At 48.0% G+C, this 22,328-nt stretch overlaps 1 protein-coding gene across 12 annotated transcripts in view; it reads right to left on the bottom strand.

The window, feature by feature from the left end:
• Positions 1-22,328, bottom strand: part of IQSEC1 (IQ motif and Sec7 domain ArfGEF 1) — a 297,552-nt gene that overhangs the window by 125,504 nt on the left and 149,720 nt on the right. Inside the window, exon 1 of one of the 12 annotated variants that reach the window (XM_033071503.2) lies at positions 17,219-17,968. The exons of the other annotated variants lie outside the window; for them this stretch is intronic. Within the exon in view, the coding sequence (XP_032927394.1) occupies positions 17,219-17,472 (254 nt within the window). The 5' untranslated portion in view covers positions 17,473-17,968. Of the gene's footprint in view, positions 1-17,218; positions 17,969-22,328 lie in introns of those variants that run through there. 12 annotated transcript variants of the gene reach the window in all.

Here is a 22,328-nt window from a genome sequence, read left to right as displayed (position 1 = left end):
GCATCAAGCATTGCCCAAGCAGCATGGAGCTATCAGACTGAGCTCAGCTCCCACAAAGGCTCTGGGATAACCATAGCCCCAGCACACCATAACATAGGACTAAAGCCTCCAGAAAGCCAGCACTGCCTGAAGATTAAAGCTGTCAGATGAGTAACAATGACTTGCATTTGGCTTTATCTCGTAGCTTCTCAAGTGCAGCATTTTGCAGATGACAAAGAAACCCACGCAGAAACTGAACACAAAAACAGACAGGTGGTGGAGATAAATACGGATATAGCTGGGTTTAGGATTCTGGCTTTTCTTTTTAATCTTATAAATAAATTTTTAGTAATTCTCATCAGTCTTTAAGCCATTAAATAGTTACAGGAAAATCACATTGGTAACTTCTGATCTTAATGAAAGATGCCCACCCCACTGCTTCCCACTGGAACAATACATAACAGACACTCTCTTTATCCACAGGAGTTTCACAAACATTAACGCTGGAGCTGCCAGAAGGAGCAGCTGAGGTGGGTGTTGAAGTTGCCATTACAGGAGAAAACTGACAAGCACAAATTGAGTATCTGCTTATCTACCCCATTATCTCTGGTCACATGCTAGTTGCTGATGTTTGCCCATGAACTGCAGAGCAAACTGTGCCTAGTCCTGGCTCCCAGCCCACACTTCTGCTCTAATCCCAGTGTCATTTAGAGCACTCTGGATGCTCACATTTATGAACAAGCCCCTACCCAAGTTACACTAAATTTTATGTGCTCCAAGCTTCCAAATTTTATGAACTACATCCCCACCACCCCAGCTCCAGTAGCTGCCTCAAAAGCCACTGAAGCCCACGGGGGACCCTTTCACTGCTCAGGGTGTTGGCTTTCTTTGATGAAATCACTGCATTGTTCCGACAGTCTTCAGGGGAAAAAAAAATAAACCAAAAAAAAAGCCAAAGCAATGAACTAAAAATAAAGTATGACCAAACCAAAATGGAAAATGTTTGTAGCAGAAGGAAAATAAGGCAAGAAACTCACAGACAGCTCAGATTGAGGACTAATTCTTATTTTTTCCAGATGTGTGGAGCACTAAGAATTCACTATTGACCATTTTCCTCCATTACTTGAGCTGGAAGTTTAAGATGCAAGTTGAAAACTATGTGTTACACTGCTATAAACCCTGTAATTTATTCTCTCTGAGCTGGGATGTGCTGATTCAGATGGCTCCAGTCTCCAACCACCACACCCATGCTCAGAGCTGGTTGGCACAGGGACACCACCAGGGATGAGCCATTCCTCAGGCAGAATCTGCTCCCACCCCTCTCTAACACTTGTTCCTCTGCCTTAAAGCTGCCAGGATCCCATAAACACAATGGCCAGCCTGAACATCCTGACAGACAGTTTCCCAATTGTGTGTTTGCCTGTCCTCACCCATGGAGGGTCACTGAAGTGCAGCTTTAACAGAAACAATGACAGATGCTCCAGCTCTGCTTCCAGGCTTTGCCAGCTCCCTGATTTTGGGGAAGTTTTCTGCCTGCAGGTATCACCTGGAGGCTCCCCAGCAGAGGAAAGCACTGCTTTTTAGTGCCACAGCCCCTGATGGTGGCCTTCAGAGAGTGGAAGGACAGTGGCACCCTCTGCACACAGACTGGGACAGCGCAGAGGGCGAGGGGCTCCTGCAGGGCTGTGGTGACAGCACAGCCACTGCCACCCCCTGCACCTCCCCACGGGCTGACACACACCCCTGTCCCATCACAGAAATGTGGGAGACAGCACTCTGGGCTGGAGCACTGAACAGCTTCGTGCAGGCAGAGACTGCAGCCACCAAGGAGAGCCCAAAGCCCGTGGGGTGGCATGAGCCACTGCTGGGCAAGGGAAGGATGGGGAAAGAGAAATGGAAAGGGGCAGTCATCCTGCATCTCACCAGTGTCAGGACAGGAATGACAGCTCTCCCCTTGGGAACACCAGCTCTGGGTGGGCACTGTCCTGAGGCTGAGGGAGTCACGCTGTTCTGTGCTGCGATGGGCAGCCAGACCCTGCCTCTCTTGCCCAAAGCAGCTGTGGCTACCCCTGGATCCCTGGCAGTATCCAAGTCTGGGCTGGACAGGGCTTGGTGCAATCTGGGACAGTGGAAGGTGTCCCTGCCCATGGAACAAGGTGAGATGAGATGGGTTTTAAGAGTCCCCTTCCAGTGCAGACTGTTGTGGGATTCTGCCCTGCCGTGTCTTGGGAAATAACCCGGCAGTAGCAAGGCTTCCCTGTCTCAGGGAAATGAGCTCTGGAAGGACAGAAGTTCCACGTTAAGTGCAACAAGCTCAGCTTTGGCACAACAGTGAAGACATCCCTTTATTTTTTTAACCTCTGCAATTGTACTCTAGGAGCTGGCCAACAGTTCCCAGCAGGAAAAAAAGGCACCATTATTTTCAGGCAATGCAGTATTTCCACACCACACCGTCCTGCTCTCTCCTAAGCTTATTCCAGCATCACTGAGGACTCCCCTGGACTAAAAACATTTTCCTCTGCACACAAATGTCCCCCTGCAGACGGCTATGACCCCACAGGTTTGGGGTCTGGTTGTGCAGACTCAAGCACAGGCACACGGAAGTGGCCGAGCTCTGCCCACAGCCCAGCCAGAACAGGCAACAAAGACTCAGTCAAATATGTTTTTCTAAAGCTGCTGCAGTCCAATGGAAACAAGATCAACCCTAAAGCCTAATTTTGCTTTTGGAATGGGGCTGTTTTCTCAGGCAGGCACAAATGCCCTTATTCATCAGGGCCGCAGGACAAGTGGCCCAGTGTGGTTGTGATTGGTGCCCATTGCAGGGAGGCTTCCACCAGGGCAGCACAACACCAAACTCACTCTGCTGGTCCAGAGCATAGCCAGGCTCACTGACACCTCCAGTGAGGGCTGCACAGGCTCCAGAGTCTGCCAAAAAAGGGAGAAGAGGGACAGAGGAAGAAGCTGGGATAGCTTCCCCCTGGATGGGTAAGGATGTGAGCCCCAGTGGTTGCTGGAGTCTCCCAAAACACAGGGAGATTTTCAGGGTCTCTGAATTGTGTCAAAAAAGCAACTTAGGGTGGTAGAGAAGTTATTCCACAATGGAAAACTTGTTTATTTTATTCTCTTCTTAGCGTTGCTCCCAAAGAAAGATAGGATCTGTCAAAACAACCAAAATCACTTACTGAAAATCTTCTTGTTACTCTGCATTTCACTGGCAGTGAGAGTCACCAACAGCTCTATAAATAAGCCCTGCTGTGAATAACTCAGCTAATATTCAACCCACCCTACTGCAGAAGTAAGGTCACTGATGAAATAAAGAACTGGTTGTTTACAGGACATCACAATTTGCATGTCAAACTTCAGGAAAATCACCACACCCGAGGCCTCCGAGGAACTTTTAAAGTTTAGTCTTGGAAGGATCATCCACCCTCAGGGTTGCAAAGACTGCACTCATGTGCTTCTTTCAGGCTTTCCCTCTGCTTCTGGTTCTAAACCCATGTCATAAATAAAATTCTTTTTGTTTTAATCGAATCCCCTCTTGTGGACTATTGCCAGTTTCTATTACATCGACTCTGGTGGGAACTAAGGGATTTCTTAGCTTTATTTTGCTGCCCTGACGATAAAAAGCCTTCCACAGCTTCATTCTGAGTTGTAATGAAAGTCCATGCATGAATTCAGGCTCTCTAAACTATTTCCTCAGCCCGGAATAATTATGCAGTGTGAAATGCAGTAATTACTTGGATTACATGACCTCTCCAGGGGAGCTGGCATGGCCAAAGGTACCACTTAATCCACACAGCTCTGTCCCACCAAGAAACCAAGGCCTGGCACTGGGTAACTATTTAAAAGTATAGAAAAAATCGCTGCGAGGATGCACAATCATTCAGTGTCTCTCTCACAGCTCCATTCCTGGAATGAGCTCTGTTGGAATACCTGGCAGCGGCTCTTGGCAGGGAGCAGTGTCCAACACCTCGGGGCTATGCCCAGCCAGGCTCCGCACTCACAGCCCAGCCCCTCCTGCAGTTTTTGCGTTTTCTATGTGGGCTCATAGCAACACACAGCCTGGAGACACTGAATCCAGTTTATCCTGCCATAAAAGCCACCTTCTTTTCGCCCTAACTTCTTCCCCACAAGTGATGCTTGCAGAGTGCCAAGAACAACTGCCCAACCTCTGCATTTGGGAGACAGAACAAACAGAAAATTATGACAGGCAAGCATTCAGAAGAAAAACAGAATTTTCAAATTTTAATTCCCTAAAATAAAGTTTCTTTCATATTCCTATTTTCTCCTGCTTGTAAATGAGACAGAAAAATCCATGTTGCTGGAAGATTTTTTTGCAATAACCCTGTAATTTTCTTTCTGCAGGTTCAGTATAAGGCTGAGAAAGAAGAATCTACTCCAACAACCCTCCCAGGCTGCTGAGAGTTAACTCTGCAGGGAGCACGAGCTCCAGCACACATACCTTTCATCCTCACCAAACCAAGTTTTACAAATACCCCCCCCATACCTGATGGTCCTGACAGAGATGCAGTATTTCCACATCAGGTTCCACATGGCACTGCCATCCCCCTTCATGACCTTCCCCAGAGCGTTTGCAGAGAGAGAGGATTCCCGGCGAGCCCAGGACAAGGCGGCTCAGCAGCACAGCAGAGCCAGCCCAAGGTTCAGGCAGCAGCCCAGCTCTGATTCACCAGCTCCAAGTGATTCCTCCGACCTCCACTCAAGTGAACTCTGAGGGAAGGCAGCATTCCCATCTGGAGGCTCGGGTTACTCCTTTCTTCGTGATTTATAAGATTCGGTGTTTACATTATTTGCAAGCCAGAAGAGATTATTAGAGGTTGCTCAGAAAGCTCCTTGTTACACTCGCTGCTCCGAGGTGCCAAGTCAGAAAACCCTACCTAGGCAGCACCTGCAGAAAGTTTTTCCCATTTATTCCACTTCCAAAACGCCCCCCCAGCTCAGTAACACTGCCATAGAAAATCCCTTATGAGACCTGCAAATACTACCCCAGTACACACTCCATCAAATGCCTTGGGCTGGAAGAACCCTCAGCTGTTCGCAAAATATTTTGTGTGCTGTAATAAACTTTTTGGTGCCAAAAAAAAAGTAATGAGTAATTTTCCAAAGCTGGATTTCAAGGCATATGAAGAAGTCCTGGCTTTCAATGGTGAGTATCAGCTGTGACACTCAGCCTGGAAATGACAGAAACAATAAAATGGCAAGATCTGATTAAACAGAAACCCCAAACCAACCAACTGACAAAAAAACCCTGAAAAAACCCAAGAAACCCCCAAATCAACCAAAAAAATCCCAAAAATAGATTATGTACGTGGAATTCTTTTGCTGTGCTGAGTAAGTTTAAACACACAGCCTTTATTGCCAAAAGTTTAAATGAATTGAAGCCCCAGCACACAGTAACATGCAAAAACCTTAGAAAAAAGTATCATTATTGTTGTTGTAGAGACAAGCCCTTTAAATCCTGCCCTGGCATCTCCAAGACCACCATGAAAGTCAGAGTTGCTGCTCTGACAGATAAAAGTTCCCCGAGCCTTTGCTCAGCCCACACTCCCCTCTCTGCAGAGGTCAACAGCACCATTATCAGAGGCCCCTCTGGGCCAGGGACATCAGATACATGTTTATATTATAAAACTTAATTAAGCAGGAAACCAAGTTCACGCTGTTTCTTCACAGAGCAGAGTCATTCCGTGATTAACTGTTTGCTGTTGCGTAATTCCATTTTCTCCAAGGCCACTTTGTCCAGGGTCTGGTGACTGTTCCCACTGTTTGAAACACATTCTGCTTTAGGAGCTCCTGATAATTGTTCCTGGAGAAAGCTATTGATGGCTTGTTAGGAAAAGTCACATCAAGTTCCACAGTACACTGTGCATTTAAATCAGCTGGCTTAATGAAGGAAAATTACATTAGACGACTTCTACACATCTGTTCCAAACATAATCACAGAAATACATTTCAATGCTGGAAACAGCTACATAAGTTCAGGCAGCCCAGCTGAACCCTGTCCCTTCTCTTTACTCCTGAATTTCAGAGATGAAGTGCCTACAGGAGAGATTTTCTGGGTTTTGTACCCTGTACACTTGCAAGGTTTCATCTGGCATAAAGAAACCTATTATATAAGGAGTATAAAAGCAAGAGTTTCTTTTCTGTGCAGCACAGAGGTATCAAACAACACCCTCAGTTGTGTCAGCTCCCTCTCTGAGCTCAATCCTGAGCCCTCAGTGTAATTGATGTATTTAGATTACAACCTCCTTGATTCTCGTGCAGTCCCACCAACATCTGCAGGAATAGTGTTTTTATCTGTCTCTAAAGATAGATTCTGTGAATGAGATCTACAAGAGAGCAGAAATTTCATCAGCTCCTTCAGCCACGTTTCTGAACTTTGTGCACAGCCAGTGACCAAAGGAATTAAAATAACATGGGAACATCATAGGGCAGAGGTGAAATGATGCAGGGGGACTGTTCTTTGATTTGGTTTTAAAATAGTTGCTACAGCATTTTCCATGAAAACCAGACTATTAAATAGTCTAGAGTATTTCAGCTCCTGAGCTGAGTTTGTCCACTGATTCCCTAAAAGACCTGGACAAACCCAAGTAGCGTCTCCTCTAAGCAAGCAGGGATTATTACTATTATTATTATTATTTATTGTTATGTAGGAAATACATATAATTTAATACATATCCAGAAAATGGTGCAAAATGTGCAAATCACATCATGCGCTAATATAAGTCACAGTTCAATTTTGTGATTAGATCTCTGCTATAAGAAAGTGCTATTTATTCTGGTGCAAATATGAAGAAGGGATTGGTGTGAGGTGCTCCTTGGGATGATATTTGGGGGAAATATTCAACCCCATGGCATCCTGCAGACCCCGGGGAGGGCAGGGCCTGGCTTGATGTGCCAAGCAGCACCAGGAATAGCTGCTGGTTTCTGTGAAGAACTGGTGATTAACCCAACCTGATTCTGTCTCTCATACTGGGCTGCCTTCTCTAAAAACAGCTCCTCTGGGGTATCATCACCTAGGAGGTACCAGAAGGGATGGCCAAGAGAAACTGGACACATTAGCTGTTTGTTAGTAGCCAGAAAAATCTTACTGAGGAACAGAGGAGCTTTTCCAGGAGCAGTGGGACAGTGAGGCCCTTTTGTCTGGCTCTTTACTTCCCTCCCCGCTTTGTTGCCAGTGACATCACCCTGCCCCAAACAAGGCACACATTTGCATATCAAGTGATTTCTCTGTCTTTAAGCCTTGTTTGCTTTCCCCGAAGCACAACCAGGATGAGTCCCAGCACTGCAGGGGCCACTTGGTGCCGTGCGTGCCCTGGACATGGATTTTCTGTTTTGTACATCCACCGCAAGCTCCTGTCAGCACGGCTGTGCCACACTCACACAGGCTGGGGTGTTTGGAGCTGCCTGCCTGGGCTGTTCCTCCCCTCTGGGTGTGGATGAGAACTCCATCACTTATCTCTTCCCCTTGCAATAAAACAGATTCCATTCGCAGCACATCACTGCACCCACCCCGAGCTCAACTCCCCACACAGATTTTCTTATTTGCTATTTTTATTTTTCTTCCTGGAAACATTTACAGTAGTTTCACGATTATAAACCACACCGGATTATAAACCGCACTTTCGTGCAACAAAGTACAGTAATTTCACGAATACAAGCCGCACCAATTTGACTAAGATTTTGCTCCTAAACCGGAAATGCGGTTAATAATCAGGAGCGGCTAATATGTGAATAATTTTCTGACATTTACAACCTCAGAAGTGCCAGCCAGAGTGCTGACCCCAGCAGCTGCAAAGTCGGCATTTTGCGATTGTTACAAATCGCTACTCTGTTGCACCGCGGGTGGAGCCTGGCTGCCTGCAGGCAGCACGGGGGGCGGGGAGAGAGGAGGGAGAGTCCCTCCTTCCCTCCTCTACCACAGCTCGGGGAAGAGACGGGGGGGCCCCGCACCGCCATTGCCGCGGCCCGGGGAGGGGAGGGGGGACCCGGGCCGCCACTGCCGCGGCTCTGGGAGGCGGCGGGGGACCCGAGCCGCCACTGCCACGGCTCAGGGAGGAGAGGGGGGACCCGGGCCGCCCCTGCCGCGGCCTGGGGAGGAGGGGGGGTACCCGGGCCACCCCTGCCGCGGCTCTGGGAGGCAGCGGGGGACCCGGGCCGCCCCTGCCGCGGCCCGGGGAGGAGGGGGGGGACCCAGGCCGCCACTGCCACGGCTCGGGGGGGCGGCAGGGGGCTCTGTCCCCGCCCGCCGCCGCGGGAGCGGGGGGGGCTCCGTCCCTGCCTGCCACCACAGGGCAGCGCCGGGCCGTGGTGACCGAGCCCAGTGGCAGCGGCGGCTGACCCCCAGTGGCCCCGCCGAGTGGCAGCGCCGGGCTGGGCTACCTGGCCCCGTCAGCAGCCCCTAGCGGGCCGAGCCTGCACAGCCCCAGCCGAGCCAGTAAACCCCACTCTGCTGCCGTTCTGTTACTATTTGGCAACTTTGTTGCACACGGGTCCTCGCTGCGAACGACAGAGCGGCTTATACTCGGGTGCGGCTTATTTATGGACAAAAAACAAAATATTTGCCAACACCCAGAGATGCGGCTTATACTCAGTGCGGCTTGTATTCGTGAATTTACTGTAACCAATTTGTAACAATCACACAATTTACTGGCAGGTGCTCAATTTGCAACCGCTGCTCCCCTCCGCGGTGCCGGCGGGAGCCAAGCCTGCCTTCCCCCAGGCCGGGGTGCCGGCAGGACAGAACCAAGCCCGCCTTCCCCCGGGTCGGGGTGCCGGCGGGACGGAACCAAGCCCGCCTTCCCCTGTCCTGTGCTGCCGGCAGGAGCCCGCCTCCCCCTGCCATGCAACAGAGTAAACAATTTGTAACAATTGCATGATCGTGTGTTTTCCTGGCATGTGCTCAATTCGCGAGCTCAGCTCAGCTCGCGGCTCACACTTCCGCGTTGGGAAATTTCTGAACTTTGTTCATATAGTAGCTGCTCCAGAGTACAAGCCGCACTTCCGGGTTCAGACCAAAATTGTAGTCCAAATGGTGTGACTTATAATCGTGAAATTACTGTACTAGATCTGCCCTGCCTGCAAGAACCCACAGCAGCTCTCTCTCTCTGCAGTCCTGTGTGTCTGAACGTGTTACGGTGCCCCACACAAGGGGCACTTGTAACACAAGCTTAAGTCCTCTCAACTTGCAAGGAGAAGTTCTGCCTCCTTTCGAAATTTCTTCCCAGTTCAGGACAGTTTTGTCCAAACCCAGCATCACTAGTGGCCACACTAGATGCCTTTTGCTGCCTGTAAACAGGGAAAGTGACTCTCAGCTTCGCAAACCATTTTGCATCTCTTCTAGGAGGAAATCTTTAATTCAAGCAGCCACAATCACTAATTCAGAGATGGTGCTGTGGCTCTGGGGAGCTGAGCACACTGTGGAGGCAGCAGAAGGTGGCTCTCCCCCTGGACTGCAGGGTCAGCACAAAGGCTCTGCTCAGCTGCTGGGGCTGCAGGGGAGGTGCAGATGCTGATGCAGGAGGGTTTGCACCAAGGCAGCCTGGAACACCAAGACACACAGCTTTGGTTCTGTTGACTGGACACAGGATCAGGAAGCTGCAGCAGCGCAGGGAAGACAACTGGAAGAATTGATATCACAGAGAAAACCACTAAGTTTGTGAGTTCTCAACATGGCCACTGCCAAACACATGCCACCCATTTTAGGGACAACAATGGGATTCTCCCAGTGGTTTTTATTCCTAAGGGAACCCACAGCAATAGAGAGCAGTTAGAAATTCCTGAAAACCCCAGTGCTGAGGGGCAGGGAGGGAAAAAAAAGGCAGAAGAGAATCACAGAACCATTTGGGTTGGAAAAGCCCTCGAAGATCACTGAGTTCAGCCATCCCTCCACACTGCCAAGGCCACCAGTCATCATGTCCCTAAGTGCCACATCCACAGATCTTCTGACTCCTCCAGGGATGGTGACCCACCTACTGCCCCAGCAGCCTGCTCCCAATGCCTGACCACCCCTTCAGTGAAGGAATTTTTCCTAATATCCAACCTAAAACCTCCCCTGGCACAGCTTGAGGCCATTTCTGAGGAACAGGAGGCTTTTAATCTATTTTCTAATTTTCACACTGGAAATAAAGTTGATGCAGGCAAAGACACCACTAGGGATAAATCACTCTAAGTATTTCAAAATGCTGGAGTTGAGGTTCCTTTACAAATTGTAGGTGGTGTGTTATTTTAAAAAGCTATTAATAGAAAGGCAGGGCTTAATTTCGAGTCTCACACTCCACCACTCTCTCCCCTCTGGAGATCCATTCCTGTTTGGCAGCAGAGCCTCTCTGATAAGCAGAGAGCTTGGTGGGTACAGGAAGGGAGAAGAGCCCAGAGACAAGCAGCACCCAGGACAATGGATACTTGGTCTGGGATACAGTTGTGTGCCCTGGATGGCTCCACCCCCTCACCCACGGTGTGTGAGGTGATCTGCGCACTGCCCCTGTGCCCAGGCCCAGCCTAAGTGAGCTCAGCACAACATCCTTGCCCCAGGGAACCTGCCTTGCTGCAGCCCTCAAGGGTGAGGAACACAATTTGCCTGTTTTTCTGAAGTTTCTACCACAGTGAAATGTCCCAAACCAGGATTTGACAGCATTTCTGTCCTGATGTAAGTTATATTTGCAAGTCATTGGACAAAGAAAAATGTGACTGCTGGAGACAGCCTGGTTTGGGTTGTCAGTACAGTCCCAGACCTATTTTTTAACTTAGGTAGCATTCGCCTTATACAATAGCTATTACCAATTAAGGATTGCAAGGAGTAATACAAATAGATGGAGTTTAAATTTTTATCTGAAAAAGCATTCTGGCTTTTTGGACATCTTGGAACATCTTTAAACCTTCAACCTGCAACAAGCCAACATTTTGACTTAGGAGGTTTTAATAAAATACCTTCACTACATGTTTTCTTCCCAGCCTTCGCTGCATTCTATTCCATTCCCTTTGAAACCTTCTTTGCTGATTTTTCACCAACATTCCTAAGGAAATGCAAACCACGGCGTTTCCTGGGAGCTGACAGCAGTGACATGCACATGCCAGTCCTGCTGGGGAACAAAGCCAGCCTGGACTTGGCATTCTGATAAAGGGCATCTCCCCTCACCTCTAAAAACCTGGAGACTGTGGGATCCTTGGCAGAGCCTCTCCAGCACCCTCCACGCTGCAGCTTCTGAGAGACTCCTGGGATGTCTCCAGGCCACCACCGAGCTCCCTGTTGTGTAACTCAGTCTTGGACAACCATCAAAGGGAACTCAGAAAGCTTCCAATTCCCCTCTGCAGGGCACAGAGCCAGAGGCACAATTAAAATGTGACTGCTCCAGGGGCTGCCCATTAGCCGCATCCAAATACAGGAGAGACTGGAGAGGGAAAGGAAACCTGGTAAACTCTGTGTGCTCCAGGCATCCAGCTAAAGGGCAGGAACCCCAGGACAGGCACTCCAGCTCCAAAAAATCCCAGTATCAGCCTTCAAAGCTGTCTGTGGAAGGTTAAAATCTCTGCAAAAGTGAGGAAGGGAAAACCTGACGGCTAACAGATGGTTCCTGGGTGAGAGGGAAGGGGGTGGAGAAATGGAAAGTTTCAGGAAGCCTGGAGAATTGATGGCATGAAGACTGCAGAGAGGCAGGGGAAAGGCAGGGGAAAGGCAGGGGAAAGGCAGGGGAAAGGCAGGGGAAAGGCAGGGGAAAGGCAGGGGAAAGGCAGGGGAAAGGCAGGGGAAAGGCAGGGGAAAGGCAGGAGACAGGGAGGGGAAAGGGAGGGGAAAAGGCAGGGGAAAAGGCAAGGAAAAGGGAGAGGAAGAGGGAGGGAAAAGGGAGGGGGAAAAGGCAGGGAAAAGGCAAGGGAAAGGCAGGGGACAGGGAGGGGAAAGGGAGGAGATAAGGCACGAGAAAGGCAGGGAAAGGGACGGGGAAGGCAGGGTAAAAGGCAGGCACACACACAAAGAACTGACAGGTCTGAATCCCAATTTATCCCAGTTCCAGCACTGGTCCAGGGAGAGGCATCCCAGTCCAAGAAACTCGTGCAGGGTTTTGCTCAGCTGTGCCCAAATCCCACTGCACTCCTCGGTGAAAGCAGAGTGAACCAGGTGCACCAGAAGCGTGAATTTCAGGCATGTGAGCAGTGAACACCTGCACAAAGACTCCTTCAGAGAAGGAGAACTCCTTCAGACACAGAGAACCATTAATGACATTACAAGGAAGGCTTCACCAGATCAGCAGGTATTCGGTGTCTTTTCATTAAAATGTCTCAACTCGGAATCACTTCCCTGAGCACAGAGAAATCCTCCAATGGCTTTTAAGGCATTTTTGCTACTTTGTGCATTCATTTGAGGGTTTGCCCCTAATAATTTTTATGCTGACGGTGGGAATACTGCAATGTGTGCTGTTTGCAGGCTGTGCTTCCAGAGGGGCTGGATTTGAGAGGTGAGGGAAGCTCTCAGCCGCTCTGCAGCTGCAGCAGCCTCGCCAAAGCATCCTCTGGAGAAGGAGCTGCTCCACAGGCACATGACTCAGCCCTGCTCTGGATGAAGTCACTGTCAAGGGAAAGCAAACTCCATTTGTTTCTACCAACATATATGGTGAACTCCAAACACAAGTTCAAGGCAAAACTCCAGTAATTCTCCCCACCCACTTTGCTTTTGTTTGGTTTAAGATGCTGCAAAGGAGCTCAGTTTAAGTGACTGCAAGGAGATGCACAAACCCACTGACATCACTGTCCAGCACTTTGCAAAAGCAGATCCCTGCCCTCATGAACCAAAACTCTGATGATTTTTCCCCTTATACTCCCTGTTCCTGAGGTTTGTAATTAGTATGCACCCATCACCTCCAGAAATATGGGACTATAGGATTGTATATAAGTTCATCCCCCTTTATTAAATCTGTTCTTAAATAATGAATTGAATTATGTGGTGACCCATGACCAGGGAGTTCTTGGCACCTTTTTTTTTAATGCTGCCTTTCCCTTAAAGGGAGCAGCAGCACTGCTCTGTGCTGTTACCCATGGGAAGCCACCTCACACAACCCCAGAGAAGAGTCCATGCTGGCAGCATCAGAGATGAGGAACAAAGCCTCTCAAAGCACATTCTTTTTTAATGAAGAGTTAACCTAAAGGACAGCCCTGGCATAGATAATTTCCAGCCCGTGTGCTGGCTTTAAAACAGCATCTAAATTAAGGCTGGCAATTCCTTTCATGGCTTCAAATGCTACATATTTTTCTAGGATAAGAGAGTGGGAGAGAGGATGAGCACAGAGCTGCAGGTGCCCTGCAGAGTGCAGTATCAGAGTGGCTTTAAGTAGCTTCTGACATCAGATACTCTGACATTCCAGGGTGGCAGCAAGAGGCTGCTCCCAACAAGCCAATTAATGAATGCATTTTCATTTCTAATCAACACTGAAACATCCTCATGGGAATGAATCATATACCAAAATACAGACCTATTTTGCCCAGAGATGGGCTCAAGCACATGATTCAACCTATCCTGAAGCACTGAACTGTGAGTCCCAGCTGAAAGGTGGCAGAAACAATTCCAGCTAATCCCTGACTTCAAAGAGCCAGCCACCTCTCACTTTGCTTATTCCACTGGGGAATAACAAATGGCACTAATTGTTCTGGAAGGGACTCATGCCTCCTTCAGAGAGACCAAACTGACGAAAGAAAAATTGAAAATGACAAGAAATAAATTTTAAAACTGTTCAGTTTGCCAAACAAGGCATTCCAATGAAACAGCCTTCACAAACTTGGCACTTGCTTTATGCTTTTTGAAATGCTCCTGTTTTAGCCAGAAGAGAGAAGATACTCTGAGAGGGAACATCTGCAGATTACAGCTGCCCTCGGTGCCAGTCACACATTTCCTCACCTTCTGCTTGACCTTTAATGCAATGCTAATGGTAACAATTTCTAGCCTGGACTATTACCCACCAGCTGGCAGCAGCACAGCATGAAGCCTTCCCCCCGGCTAAGGAAAATCTTCACTCTCACATGCTAAACCTGGAGTCACATGGGTTTATAATAATCCTGGAAGTAAAGCATGAGTTGTTCATCCTACAAAGCCCACAGAAACCCGACAGTGATTGCTCATCTTACACTTTAATCTGCCACAGAAACACATGTCAGCACCACCAGTGTTTGTATTTAGAGGGTACCAATACCCTCAAGTGAGGCATTCTCACCAAAATACACTCGGTGTTATTGGCAACTGAAGAGCACTGAAATCCCATTTTCATGAATCACTGAATTATCAAACATCTCTTGGAGCAAGTTTCTACCCCAGAACCTCCAGTTTGCTCTATGCAATTTGCTGACACTTGGATTAGTCAGGCTGTTGGTTTATAAACACATTACTGGAGGCACCAGCACATTCACCTTGGAGTAACTTTGTTTTGTAAATGCCCACGGGATGGGCAAAGCCCTGGTTACTGTAGGTGCTGCCAAATTCAAGGAATGGACTGAAAGTGGGGTTGGTGGATTTCTCCCAATTTCCTCTTTCCCTGGCTGTATTGAGAGAACAAACAGCTCTCTCTGTACACATGGTGTCTGCCCTTACCTCGCATTTCTTTAGGAGTGCCACATGCCCAGCTTGCTATTTTGGAGCTGATTTTTTTACCCTGTGTACGTAAATAAACTTGAAAAGCTGTCCTAGTTTTCGTTCCTCCCATCAGCCAGGCTCAGTGTTTCCTTACAAGGTCCCAGCTGGCACTGCAGCCACAGCCAGGGAGGGGCAATGGCTCATTTTCCTTGTCCCCCATCACTCCCAGCCACACAGCTCTGGGCAGTGGGGCCACCATGAACCATAGCACACCCTGCATGGAATTCTCTTCAAGCCCATGGACTTCACTTCCATGGAAGCGGGCCCCAGAGCAAGACAAAATTATACCAAAAATCAAAATTGTCCAGGCCAGGCAGCAAGTCCAGAATCCCTGAACCATTCAGGCTGGAAAGGTTCTCAAAGATCATCAAGTCCAACTATTCCCCCAGCACTGCCAAGGCCACCCCTGGCCCATGTCCCCAAGTGCGACATCCATGTGTTTCCTGAACATCTCCAGTCATGGGGACTCCATCACTGCCCTGTTTCAATGTTTGATAACTCCTTCCATGAAAAAAATTTTCCCAATATCCAATTTAAACCTCCCCTGGCCCAGCCTGAGCCCGCTCCCTCTCCTCCTGTCCCTGTTCCCTGGGATAAGATCCCAAATCCCCCCGGCTGTCCCCTCCTGGCAGAGAGTTGTGCAGAGCCTGAGCCTCCTTTTCTCCGGGGCTGAGCCCTTTTCCAGTTTCCTCAGCCCTTCCCAGCTCCTTTCCCTTCTCTGGACACAAACCCATAAGAATTCTCTGAATAAAAAAAGCTGGAAAACACAGTTGGACATCCCACCATGGAGCAGCAAGTCACAGCTTCCAAAGGAACCAGGAATATTTTCCGCAGTTCTGAGCACTGACTGCAACTGGAGTCAGGCAGTGCACAGAAGGAAAGAGCACAGTCACTCCATGGAAATGTTACCTGAGTCCTAGTTTGGTTATCTGTTATCTCATTTTTATACATAAAGATAGGAAATATATACACGGGGCACACACAAAACCTCCCCACTGCCTTGGGCTCTTTTCCAAGAATATTTTAAACAATTTACAATCACTAATAAAAAGTAATTGAAAGTCTCCAGAAAGGGTTTTTTTTTTTTTTTCCAGATGAACTTCCTTGCATTTAAGGCTTGTTATTCTGCAACACCTACTTTTCACACTTATTTGTGCTTTAACCAAGAAATCATTTTGTTTCAAACGTGAGGAAGTCACAGGTTTCCTTCCATTTTCTTTTCTTCTCAAAAAGATGAAAACAAAGTGCCTCTATGTGATACTGAAGTGCTTAAGGCCTGGTTTTAGTGCTGCTCGTGCCAACAGAAGATTCAAGCACATCCAGGTTTTGATGGCAAGTAAATTAATTCTCTGGAAGGAAATAAGTGGGCAGCCCTATTGCAAGGGTTTCCATTAGGAGATGTAGAATAACTCCTCAGTAATTCATTTACCACAAAGCTGGGATTTTGCCACGGACGCAAGACAGAAAGCTCAAGTTTATTTGTGTCAACACAGTCTGGCTACATTTCTATTATTTTATATGGTTTCTCAGCAAGAAAAACATCACAATGGGCTGGGACAAAGTTGGGAATTTTTTGCCTTGGCAGTGGAATCTGTGAAAAGCTGCAAGGAGGGGAGAATAAAGCTGTCTTTTGAAACTTCACAAGCCAATGGTCACAGATGAGGGTCCCGTGTTACTTAATGCAGAAAGTGCAGGGCACCCCTGAAACCTTGAAAAAGATTGGAACAGCTCCCTTTTCCAGCCTTCATCGCTGCATGAAAAATTCAATTGCAATTAGCATTTAGTACAAAGCACTTTCTGTAGGCTGACAATAGGTAGCCAGGGCAGAAAATACACGTAACAAGAACGGAATCCTATTTTAGAGAATCACATGGGTTTTGTTCACAGTGAAGGGATCCCTGCTTTTCTGCCCAGCAAATTCAAACCCATCCAATTCCCTCTGCTAAGCAGCGTAAATCAAGAGCAAGGAAAAAACGAAGTTTAGATTAAAAAGCATTAGGTTAAGTTCAGGGACGTGTTAAATGGAATTGCTTATTTTGCTGTTCCATTAAATAGGCAAGCTCAATGCATCTGACACCCAGACCTATTCTTTACGATCACCATTCACCATCAATCATTTAAGCTGGGTGTCAGACCTGCCTAAGTGAAGTGGCCACTGCCCTGAATGACTCTGATGTGCACTTTGTGCTGGGAGGGAGTGGAAAGATGAACTATTATATTGCAAAATATCTCAGGGAAATAAAACTCTGCATTACATAAATTCCCATGACATTTCAATAATCTGCCAGTGTTGTGTACAGTGTGGACACTACAGCACAAGCTACTGTGCCTAAGCATAAAATAGCAGAGAAGAAAAAGTCCTGAGTCTTAGCTGATGTGACCTAAAGTAGAGGTTAAAACCAAACAGCACCCTCACCTTCACATGCACGAGACAACAGCAGCAGATAATTAATGCAATTTTAAAAAAATTTAAATGCAGCTTTACAACCTTTGTCACAAGTTCTCATTAATTGCCTACCACTCCCTTCTCCCAGGGAACAGAACAGCTAGGAAAAACCCTGGTAGCACCATGTGCTGAAGAGCATGGCAGAGTTAACATTTTCTTACCTTTTATAGAAACCATGGAGAGGCTGGAGACATAAAAACTGCCAGTAATCCAAGCAGAAGGCCTTCAACTTCAGCATTTTCCAGCACTCCTGCCGCCGCTGCTGTGCTCTGCAGCGGGCTTTTAGCAACACAAGACTTGTTTGTGGTGGTGTGAAAGGCTCAAAGGCGGCGCAGCAGCCTGGTGTCCCTGTGGCCGCATCCCGGGCTGTGGGACAGCCCCGGAGCGAGGGCTCAGCACCTGCAGCCCTGCTCATACAAAGAACCAGGCGCACAAAGGACACGGATCCATGGGCGCTCTTTGATCCCGCTCGCCGCTTGTCTCTGCCAAAGCCCCCAGTCCTGCCGGGATCACTGGAATTACACTGCTTTAGGCCCTTCTGAAAGCGCCCTGGACAAACAGCGTGGATAAATTCCAGCTGCGGGCTCTGATGGACCCTTGGAAAGCATCCTTAGAGCTCCCAGAACGTCGTAAAACGCAGGCAGTTATGTCGATGGGCTCTGACACCAGTACCGGTACCCAGAGCAGAGCTGTGATTTCAGCTCATGGGGCTGCAGGCGTTTGCCGTTTGCCCTTTTCCCTTTTCCCCCACCTTGAATCAGCTCCTCCTGTACCAGCTCATCAGCTCCATTGTCTGCGGCACCTCGGGAACTGGGGGCTTCTCGTGAGGGGAGGGGAAAGCAGCGGAAAAAGGAAAAAAAAGGAGAAGAGGGGGGAAAAAAAGAAAAAAATAAAGAAGCAGGAGCTCAGACCCTCCCGCTCACACACCAGATTGCGCTTATCTGGTTCCCAACGCGCTTTGCCAGCGAGCGCGGGGGGGAGGATGAACCAACCCCGAACCGCGGGGCGGCTGCGGGACAGGACAGCCCCTGGGGCACGGGCACGGACGGACAGACAGACAGCCGGACTGGCGGCCGGGACGGACAGCCCCTCGGGGAATCCCGGCGGAGCATCCTGGGGGATCCCGGCGGCCGCAGCCGCTCCGGAGCCGTCCCCGAGCCGCAGGCACGGGCTGGGAGCTGCTGAGCTGGGCATGACAGAACCAGCAGCGATTGCTATCGAACCCCCTGCTAGGCACCATAAAAGCGGGTTGCTTTTGTTCGGCGAACACAGGAGCACGAATTTTTAAAAATGTCTATCTTTTACCATGGCCCAATTCTACCAACTCCGTCCCCTCCCCTCCTCCTCATTCTTTCGTCTCTATCCCAACGTGAACTGCTACGGGTGAGAATCCTGGAATGGAGTCACACAGGGCAGGATTAGGTTAGAGATTAGGTTGGAATTCTCCCACTGAGGGTGGGCAGGCCCTGGCACAGGTGCCCAGAGCAGCTGTGGCTGCCCCTGGATCCCTGGAAATGTCCAAGGCCAGGCTGGATGGGATTTGGAGCCACCTGGACTAGTGGGAGGTGTCCCTGCCCATGGCCATGGAATCGGTGGGTTGGGCTTTAAGGTCCCTCCCAACCCAATCGGTCTGGGATTCTGTAAATCTCCAGGGATGGAAGAGACCCACAAGGGTCACCCAGTCCAACCCCCGTCCCTGTCCAGACACCCCAACAATCCCACCATGAGCATCCCTGGAGTGCTGTTCCTGGAGCTCTGGCAGCCTCAGGGCTGTGCCCATTCCCTGGGGAGCCTGGGCATTGCCCAGCACCCGCTGGGGAAGAACCTTTCCCTGAGATCCAGCCTGACCCTCCCCTGGCACACCTCCAGCCCTTCCCTGGGTGCGGTCTGTGGTCAGAGAGCAGAGATCTGTGCTCATCCCTCCCAGTCTCACAGGATACTCTGACTTAACAACAGCACAGAACTGCTCCATCGCAACAAACAGGACTGGCACATGAGAACTTCAACCACATTTTATCTTAAAATTTTTTTTTTTAAATGTTGCTGTTGTGTCCTGACAAAGACCAATGCTTGTGTACAGTTTGCTGTAAGTTTACTCTTCCAGCAGCTACAATTTGGCTGCTTCTCATTCTGTTTCATTTCTGAAAATCATCCACAGTAAACATTCAGGCTACAGCTTGCACTACTGTCAAACAGGTATAGAGGAACTTAAGAGTTCAACAGTCACAACAACAAAACCAAAAGCAGAATCTGACTAAATGCTTCAAAACCACTCTGTCACTTGGACAAGTGTTTAAAACAAAACCAACAACCAACCAACCAACCAAAAACCCAAAGAAACAAACAAACCATAAAACACCCCCACAATCCTCTCCCCAAAAAGCCAAAAGAATTGTAACACTGTTTAAAAAAAATGCCAAGAAAACCAAACCCCTAAGCCTCAACCTGAGGCTCTTTTCCATGTGGACCTATCTAGCTCCCCAAGTGCCTGGATAATAAGCTATATTTAGGGATGCATATAAGCTATATTTAGGGGTTCTGGTTTTACTCATTGTCACTGTGCAGTTATAGAAGTGCCTTGCAGAAAACTGCTTTGTGTAAGTTTGATTAAATGAAATTATAAATATATTTGAGTAAGAACTGGCAGGTTCTTCAGTGGGTTATGCTTAAACAGCGTCACACTTTGTGTAGTATTTCCCTAAAAACATCTTGTACAGCACAGGATAGGTGGTAGGAATGACCAGATCATGACAAAAGCAACTTGCAGGGAAAAAATATGTTTGACTGGGGCCTTAAAAAAAAAAAAAAAAAAATTACTGTGAAGATTCTCTTTCAAGTACCTCATTCCTTGTGCTGCCTGCATTTATTTGCTGGTATTTCTTTCAGAGCAGCACCAGAGATGGTGACTCCTAAGCAAACTCAACTGGATATCTGTGAGAAGCAAATCATCCCCCCAAAATTATTTTTATTTTATAAACAAAACACTGCCCAAATCCAAGTCTATTTATCTGCCTGGATTCATATTCCCTTGGGCTTCATTAGCTTGGCATTTTTCAAGTCATTGATGCCATCATGCTGAGGATATTTAGATTTTCTTATCAAAAATCTTTCATCCCTGCTTCTTATCCCCTGTTCTCCAGGATCGTTTTATCTAAAGAGGAACTGAGGGAAGGCCCTGGAGGCCCAGTGGCTGCTGGTGAGCCCCAACCTCCTGGAATTGCCTCCTGCCTTAGGTTTAGACTGCCAAATTCTTTTCCCTTTGTTTCCACAAAAAGAAAAAAAAATGGAAAAAAGAAAGAAAAAAATGGTTACATCCCATAACCAAGCCCAGCTATTCCCAGGATCAAGGAAAAAGGGGAAAGCCAGCCCAAGACAAGTAAGCTCAGGAGATGCCAGCCAAAGACTTGATCCTGAAATGAGACTTTTCAGGAAATTTACCCTTTGTTCACATTCCAAAGCAATTTCTTTCTCAGCATCATATCCTTTCCAGAAAAAAGAAAAATCCTATTTATCAACTTAATGATCTATTTCTAAGCAGTGGGCTCAGAGCATAGGAGCCGTGTACCCACGGATTTCCCGACAGCATCCAACACTGATTATCCCACCCTGCGTGCAGAGAAAATGCTAATGAGGACTTTTGCAAATGAAAAGCCCCATGCTCTCAACACGTTTTTCATTTTCACTTGTCTTCCAGAGGAAAACAACAAAGGAAATTAAGTTTCATCTCACGCTCAGCCAGGATATAGAACTGGTTCTTTCAGAAAGGCATTTACCCAGGCTTAACACAAGTAGGGATTTTTGGATGTGCTGCAGCTCCAGCACTGAAGCTGTGAGCAGTTTGCTGAGAATTTCTGCAGTCACTCAGAGTTCAGCCTCTGACAAGGCTTTCAAAAACAGCCACTAAAAAAAGGGCCAAGTGAAAATCTAACATGGCACCACCTTCTTTTTTAGGGGTGGTTTTCTTGCCAACCCTGGAGCCCTGAGGCTGAAGGAAAACAATCTACTGAATGATAAAATAACACCAGCATGAAGCCAGTGCATGCTGGAGTTCCTGGTGTATTGCTTTCAAAAGTTGGGCAGACCAAGAAAACTGACTTGTCTGGTGACAATCTTTCACAAAATACTAATATTGAACTACTGTTATTTACTTAGTTAAACTTTGAGAGTGACATGCCAGCCAGGAACGTTCCTGAAAAATATTTCACTTCCCCAGACAAACAGTGTATCCCCCAATTTAGGTGGAGCACAGAAGTTGTAGCAGTTAAGTTGTTTTCCCCAAGTCTTTCAAGAGTCCAGGATGAAATACTCAACTGGCCACACACAAAAAATTCATGGTAGCCACTCGTGTGTTGTGGAGTTCAGGAATTTCACGGGACCCAGACAGTGTGGATCCCATATTTATCGATGATAAAAAGTGGGGGAGTACAAAGCAGGAATACAAACTAAGGGTTTGGGCAAGCAAAGAGATGCTGAACTTCTTCCTGGAAGGTTTGAGGTGCTCACAAGACACCAGAGCACACACAGCTCCGTGCCCTGGGTGCTGTGTGGGCACTGGAGTGTAGTAAGTGGCATCTACATCAAAGCTGGGTGGAAAATTCCTGGGCTGCTCAAAGAATAAGGCACACTTTGATGCTCAAGGCTCTGACAAACCAGATGTCCCTCCCTATCCCTGGCAGGCATTCCTGGGTCCCACCCCTGGAGCATCCCTGCCCCACCAGGGCAGGTGGAAGAGCTCCTACGGAGCCCTGGGGCTTGGGGACACCCTGGGGACGCCCCAAGGTCTTGGAGACCAGCCCTGCAGAGACTCCCAGAGAGTCAGGACATAAATCAAGGTCTCTCCGTTTGCCTTGAAAGGCAGCTCTGCTGCCTAGAAACCTTCCAGAAACGCAAAACAAAGTTATTTGGCTTCAGACACCTCTCAGAGTTCTTCACTCCCCCAGAGAGGAATTCTAATCACCATTTAAGCCACTCAGCTGCCAAAGTATCCTTGGAGAAGGGTAGGGAGAACTTTGCAGTTCTCTTAATTCTGACTGTCCTTTCTGCACATCTGTTCCCTGGACTCACAAACCCACTGGTTGATAAATTTGCTACAGAAGATGACAAATCCATCCCAAATATCTGCAGAGCTCAAACATTTAAATTTCCAGCTCCTTTGGAACAGGCAATTAAACCCTCCAGAAGGGCCACACTGAAATTCAGATATTAGGAAACAAAATATTTTCAGATGCCAGCTGAAAGCTGACAGAGGCCAACTCAAAATATCCAGAATAA

The sequence above is a fragment of the Catharus ustulatus genome, chromosome 13 (genome assembly GCF_009819885.2).
Source record: "Catharus ustulatus isolate bCatUst1 chromosome 13, bCatUst1.pri.v2, whole genome shotgun sequence".
NCBI classification, from domain to species: Eukaryota; Metazoa; Chordata; class Aves; order Passeriformes; family Turdidae; genus Catharus; species Catharus ustulatus.
The sequence above is the reverse complement of the archived record's forward strand: the minus strand, read 5'-3'. Positions and strand labels throughout refer to the sequence as shown.